Source organism: Oratosquilla oratoria, chromosome 5 (genome assembly GCF_046742065.1).
Source record: "Oratosquilla oratoria isolate Oo_2021 chromosome 5, ASM4674206v1, whole genome shotgun sequence".
Lineage (NCBI taxonomy): Eukaryota > Metazoa > Arthropoda > Malacostraca > Stomatopoda > Squillidae > Oratosquilla > Oratosquilla oratoria.
This window is the reverse complement of record NC_134781.1, coordinates 4671308-4678980: the sequence shown is the minus strand read 5'-3', so window position 1 is coordinate 4678980 and position 7673 is coordinate 4671308. Positions and strand designations below refer to the sequence as shown.

At 50.4% G+C, this 7673-nt stretch overlaps 1 protein-coding gene across 2 annotated transcripts in view; it reads left to right on the top strand.

The window, feature by feature from the left end:
* The window catches only part of Tsp74F (Tetraspanin 74F), a 50706-nt gene that overhangs the window by 38723 nt on the left and 4310 nt on the right, over positions 1 to 7673 (top strand). For both annotated transcript variants that reach the window (XM_076184848.1, XM_076184849.1), the window contains exons 2-3: positions 1877 to 2004; positions 4907 to 5098. In XM_076184848.1, the coding sequence (XP_076040963.1) occupies positions 1930 to 2004; positions 4907 to 5098 (267 nt within the window). In that variant the 5' untranslated portion in view covers positions 1877 to 1929. The remainder of the gene's footprint in view (positions 1 to 1876; positions 2005 to 4906; positions 5099 to 7673) is intronic.

The following is a 7673-nucleotide window of genomic DNA, read 5'->3' as shown; positions in this document are numbered from 1 at the left end:
CGCACACACACGGACACGCACACACACGGACACGCACACACACGGACACGCACACACACGGACACGCACACACACGGACACGCACACACACACACACGCACACACACACACACACACACACACACACACACACACACACACACACACACACACACACCCACACACACACACACACACACACACACACACACACACACACACACGGACACACACGGACACGCACGCACACACACACACGGACACCACACACACACACACACGGACACGCACACACACACACACGGACACGCACACACACGGACACGCACACACACACACACACACACGGACACGCACACACACACGGACACGCACACACACACACACACACGGACACGCGCACGCACACACGCGTACGCACACGCACACACACACACAGACGGACACACGGACACGCGCGCGCGCGCGCGCACACACACACACACACGGACACGCGCGCACACACACACACGGACACGCGTGAGCACACACGGGCACACGCACACACACGGACACTCATACACACGGACACGCACACACACACTGACACGCACAAACACGGACATGCACGGACACGCACAAACGCATGAACACGCACAAACACACACACACGGACGCACACACACGACTTGATGGCGCAGTGGTACATTTCCCGGCCGCCACTACGGTGGTTCTGGTTCGAATCCTGCCCAGGGCTTAAATAATATCAGTCGCTGCGCTGCGAGTCGTTACTCCAACTCTCGTGGGCGGGGAGTTGGGTGTGTGCGCGCACGTGTATGGTTACAGCATTACCCATAGATCGGTCATATGAGCTGAGCTCTCTTCCGGGAGGGAAACAGCTGTCGATCACGAGTCCAACACGTGAACCAAGACCATGGTGAATCTCGCACACACTGATCGCTGCATTGGTATTGTCACACGAATCCAGACTACTTTATTCAGCTGACGAGTGGGCCGCATCGCCGACGAAATCAAAGACTTGCTATCCCTGACACGTTTCGACACCCGTCATCCTCTTGACCTGACCCCTTTCAGACTTCAGGCTGAATGAAATCGCCTGGCGCTAGCAGGGATAAAAGAAATAAAATGTGGCGCCAGAGGGTCACTCGCCCCCTGTTGTCATGACATCCCCACCCCATCCTATGTTAGGTCATTCTCATCTCGTCAGGTTACGCCCACCCTTCCTCTCTTAGGTCATTTCCTTCTTTTCGTTAGGTCACTGCCAGTTCTTCCCCAGCCTCACTCCGTTCCTTCCTTCCTCCTCCTCCCTCCCTCTTCCTCTCTCTCTCTGCCCATCTCTCTCCCCATCTCCCTCCCCATCTCCCTCCCCATCTCTCTCCCCATCTCTCTCCCCATCTCTCTCTCTCCCCATCTCTCTCTCCCATCTCTCTCCCCATCTCTCTCCCCATCTCTCTCCCCCATCTCTCCCCATCTCTCTCCCCATCTCTCTCTCCCCATCTCTCTCCCCTCTCTCTCTCCCATCTCTCTCTCCCATCTCTCTCTCCCATCTCTCTCTCCCATCTCTCTCTCCCATCTCTCTCTCCCATCTCTCTCTCCCATCTCTCTCTCCCATCTCTCTCTCCCATCTCTCTCTCCCATCTCTCTCTCCCATCTCTCTCTCTGCCCCCCCCCAAGTCATTGAACTACCCCATTCCACTCGCCTCTCTTCCCGCGAACTGATGTAGTACGAGGTCAACTTTTCTCGAATTTTACATTCGGTGTGGGAATATTTTAGTCCCGAATGTTGATCTTTTTGAAGCGGCAGAAGATTCAGTTTACATTTTACATGTGTTCTATTATTTATTATTTTTTATTCGTATCACTATTTTTTAATTTCCACTTTTTGGTGTTCTCGCAGACCGACAGCAGCGGAGAGAGTGACGCGACGAGACGCACGACAACTACGACGAGATGGGGGCCGTGGAGTTCGACGGGTGCGGGAAATGCATCCGATACTCCATGTTCTTAGCCAACTTCATCATATGGGTAAGTTTCCTTCGTCACCTCTTCTTGTCCTCCTCCTACTCCCTTTTCTCCAATTATCCTTCTTCCCCATCTTCTTTCTCCTCCTTATTTCTCCACATTCCTCCTCCCCCCCCAACAATCCCCTGAAGTGCATTATGGGGCAAAAGTGACGGCTTCGGCCGCAGCTACTCAGCGCCTCCTGGCGTACTAGCCTCCCCACGCCCTTGTGTAACAGGGAGAGCCACAGCTGCCGATGCATTATTTATATGTAGTCTTCGGGATGGTCTCCTTGTTTTGTAAAATCGGGGCGCGCCCTCTTTGCTCCTCTCCTAATGGAAGCAAATTATATGCTGTGGGTGAAAGCGTGGGCCAGCCAGTGGTGCTTCTCGAGCTTTTTTTCACTCCATTCGCGAATCTTCAACATTGGTGTGGGTCACTTTTGTTTTTCTCCCAAATTTTATCCAGCCAAAAAAAAGAGAGAGAGAGAAACCCTTTGCTTTACATAAAGAGTATAAGAATGATGGCGACTGCAAGAGACCATAAGGCCTACACTAGGCAGCTCCGTATCCATCACCACCTGTCATCCCCATCCATAAAGTTGTCTAATCGTTTCTTAAAAGAACTGGTAGTTTCAGCGCTTACTACATGGTTACTAAGTTTATTTCATTCGTCGACCACCCAATTAGTAAACCAATTCTTGCCTATTTCCTTTTTAAATCTAAATTTGTCCAGTTTATAACCATTACTGCGAGTCCTGCCCTGTTGTTTTAATATGATGACCTTGTTTGCATCACCCTTGTTAAAGTCTTTGATCCACTTGAACACCTATTAGATCACCCGCACTCTGCGTCTTTCCAGAGAGTGTAAGTTAAGGTGCCTAAGCCTCTCTTCGTAAGGCAAATTTCTGAGTCCATATATCATTTTGGTCATTCTTCTCTGTACTGATTCTAGTGAATTGATGTCCATTCTATAGGACGGAGACCAAAACTGTACCGCATAGTCAAGGATGGGTCTAACTATCGCTAGATAGTTTAATAATTACCTCTGCACTTCTATTCGTTACCGTCCTAGCAATGAAACCTAATGCTCTGTTAGCTTTATTCCTGGCGCTAATGCACTGTTTCCTGGTTTTAAGGTCCGGATTCACTAGAACTCCCAAGTCTCTCTCGCACTCAGTTTTCTCTAAAAGCGTGTTATCTAAGCTGTATCTATTTTCGGGGTTGTGTAGCCCTACGTTTAACACGCTACACTTAGAGATATTGAAGTTCATTTGCCATTTCACCGACCATGTGAACAATTTAAGATTATCCTGCAGAATCTCTGCGTCGTCTCTGGCCTAATTAGGCGTCCTATTTTAGTGTCGTCTGCAAACTTACTAACATCACTATTTATCCCGTCGTCTAAGTCGTTTATGTACATAATGAACAACAAGGGACCCATAACCGAGCCCTGGGGGACCCCACTAGTAACATTGCCCCACTTAGATTTTACTCCATTTATGGTGACCCGCTGTTTTCTGTTACTAGTCCAAGCTCTAATCCATCCTAACCCTTTTCCTCCTATGCTTTATTAAAAGTTGACAGTCATAATTATTTTATTTCTGCCAGGACAGAGTGATGGAGGTTTCTTTGTACATTCGGATTCCTCACGTTATATAGAAATGTATAACTTGTAACAGCAGGCCACGCCCTCTCCCCCTCATGTTCTTATCATGACTTCCGAAGAACCACTGGCGAAGTCGACCCGAACTTCTGGATGTAAATAAGAGATGGGAGGGACTGACGATAGTCACGTCTACAAATGGTGATTCTGAGAGTGACGTTAAAGAGGATAGGCTCCCTCCTCTGCCGACAGTCAACCCGTCAACTTTCATCCATGTGGAGGTGCAGCCACGAGGGGCTGACACTAGGTCCCCTGGCTGAGCCCAAGATCTCTTAACAAACTTCGACTGTTTCCTCCTTATTTCGTAGAGGTGACAACCGGCGACTGCTCACCTGTGACTATAAGCTGGTGACGGTTCCACACAAATTATTCGGTTTAACGTCGCGAACTCCCACTTATCAGGAGGCTAGAACGGTGCCCTTTACAGAGAATTTTGTAGCGACGCTTTAACATGCTCGGCCAGCGATCATACAAGTGCAATAGACAATTCCGGCGCGTCTCTCTCCAGAGAGTTCTGTTGGAGGGGCCCAAAGACAGTTGCCAGCCTGTTTGGGACTCTGGGCTTTCAGTCGACAAAGCATGAGGCAATAAATATCCAGCGCCAGTCAGTGCAATCGTCGTAATGTCCCATCAAACTTGAGACAATTCATCAAAATGTTCTGTCTTGCTCCCTGTCCTTGTAGCACATGTAGAAAATTGCCGTAGAAACGTATCAAGGCAATGAGTAATGAAGATTTTTTTTTACAAAGACTATTAGTAGTCGACAGTTTTTAAAGAAATTCGTTATGAAAGATTTAACTTGCTACCAAGGCCAGTAGAAATTTTATCTAAATGTTGCGTTCGTTAAAGGAATATTAATCAACTATTTTTCTTACCAACACAAGCTGTGTGTGTGTGTGTGTGCATATTGTATGTTACCACAGTAAGCACAATCTCCTGTTGTCACAGTTAATCATCTTTAGCGAGATTTAGGTACTTTGATACCACCAAGTAAATACGCTATGTCCAGCATGACGCGTCAAGACCCGTACATAGGTTGTTAGTATCGACTTTTCGCTCCCAACTTCTGAGGAGATGACCTTCTGGGAAACGAGGTCACCACGACTGACCTTGGGAGACCAAATTTTCCCTTGTTCCCTGACGGCTTGGTCCCTAAATTTTACATTGATCGAACCCTAATTTTCATTTTACAGGACGAAGCCCTGGTTTTTTATTTTCCAGAATTTTATTGTCCTTGACCAAACTCTTATTTTTTTTCCAGCTCGGTAGTATAGCCCTACTGGTGTTGGGAATATGGACTTTGGTGGACGGGCCCTTCCTGGGAGAATTGCTGGGGACGAACCTGTACATGACCTCAGCCTACATTCTTATTGCCACCGGCTGCATCATCTTCTTCGTGTCCTTCCTCGGATGCCTGGGCGCTCTCAAGGGCATCAAGTGCATGCTGCTCACGGTGAGTCTTACCGGCGACTGCATCAGCGTTATTGCTCTGTAATAACATAACATCATGAAACAAATCACTCTTAATCACTCAAATCGAGGCTCGCGACGGCCGAGTTGACTACTTGTATAACATAATACTCTTTATCAATCATATACGTATATTTCTGTATACCAAAGGTCTCTTCCCCATTATAGAGGTAGCCTTATACATACACAGTGAAATTCTTCTAAGGGTGAGAAATTATGACATAACTAGAGCACATTCAGTACAGAAACACAAATATAAATACTCCTAAACAAGTTTATATTACAGGACCGTTACAACGTCGAATTAAAAACCGAACACTCGTCATACAACTGATGTATCGTATTTAGATATCGCAATTCACGTTCAGTACTCGAAGTGAGGAATCACGTTGGCGTGGGAGGGAATGTTGCTTGTACGGAAGTCTGAAGATGTTTGTGTGTTGAATCGAAACGTTTGTGCTCGGGCAGGACGAGCGTGCTGATGCGCCAAGACGACTCGGGGCCAGAGTTTGAATAACATCGACTGGAGTTGCCCGAAATAGGCTGTAAATGTTGGCAGAATGAAGGTGTTGTTAAAGCTGTTGTTGCTGCTGTTCTTGATCATCTAAACTTCCCGGGGCGGTGTTGACGAAACATTCCCCATGGAAACTACCCTCCCCCCCCCTCTTCCTCGCGGATACAGTCCCCCTTCCCCCACGGACACCCCCTAGGAAAACGCACAAACACACTCGCCCACGCACTCGCACACGCCCACACACTCGCCCACGCCCACACACTCGCACACACTCGCACACGCCCACACACTCGCACACGCCCACACACTCGCACACGCCCACACACTCGCCCACGCCCACACACTCGCCCACGCCCACACACTCGCCCACGCCCACACACTCGCCCACGCCCACACACTCGCCCACGCCCACACACTCGCCCACGCCCACACACTCGCCCACGCCCACACACTCGCCCACACACTCGCACACGCCCACACACTCTCACACGCCCACACACTCGCACACGCCCACACACTCGCACACGCCCACACACTCGCACACGCCCACACTCCCACACACTCGCACACGCCCACACACTCGCACACGCCCACACACTCGCACACGCCCACACACTCGCACACGCCCACACACTCGCACACGCCCACACACTCGCACACGCCCACACACTCGCACACGCCCACACACTCGCACACGCCCACACACTCGCACACGCCCACACACTCGCACACGCCCACACACTCGCACACGCCCACACACTCGCCCACGCCCACACACTTGCACACGCCCACACACTCGCACACGCCCACACTCGCACACGCCCACACACACGCACGCGCACACACACACGCACGCGCACACACACACGCACGCGCACACACACACGCACACGCCCACACACTCGCACGCGCCCACACACTCGCCCACGCCCACACACTCGCCCACGCCCACACACTCGCCCACGCCCACACACACGCCCACGCCCACACACTCGCACACACTCGCACACACACACACACTCGCAAACACACACACACACACACACACTCGCACACACACACACACACTCGCACACACACACACACTCGCACACACACACACACTCGCACACACACACACACACTCGCACACACACACACACTCGCACACACACACACACTCGCACACACACACACTCGTGCACACACACGCACGCGCACACACGAACGCACACACACACACACGCACGCGCGCACACACGAGCATAACTCCCTTTCCCGTAACACACACAACGGGACACACACACACACACACACACACACACACACACACACACACACACACACACACACACACACACACACACACACACACACACACACACACACACCTACACCTACCCATACCTACCTCCCCCTCCCTCGCCTAGGTAGTGAGACTCCCAGCTCTTAACTCCGCCCGCCCCCTATTCCCAGTTAAGTGTGGGGAGTAGTCTCGGGTCGGGGCCTATCTGGAGCGCCCGCCCGGTAGCCACTACTCGGAGGAGCCACGTCGCCTCTTCTCTCCACCTGAGAGAAGAGTTTTCTAAACCATTTCGATGCTCGACCGACACTTGATCAAAGTCCGACACCCTCGCATCGACCAGAATAAAATGGGAGATGGGGGTGCTTCCACAGCTGAATGGAATTGTTTGGCGTCCAAGCCCTAGTTAAGTTGGTAATGGGTCGACCCTATTTCAAGTGGGGAGTGAAAGTGCCCAATTATACCGCAAGTGTCGCCGGGCATGGGGTACTTAGCGGCGAAAGTGTATTTGTGCCCGTTCTGTTTGCCGTAGTGAGTTTGTGTGCGCGCATGATTGAGTGCGTGTTTGTCATACCTGTGTGCTTGTTTGTTTGCAGATGGGATAAGGATTTAAAATTTTGATCGTCTATACTTCCAGATGTGTAAATTTTTATTTCGTCTCCAATGTGATCTGCGGGAAATGTATTTTTACTAAATACGAACGAAATCGCAGACATAATACCACTTAATGGGTCACTCTGTATTGTCCACAAATTTCTTGCG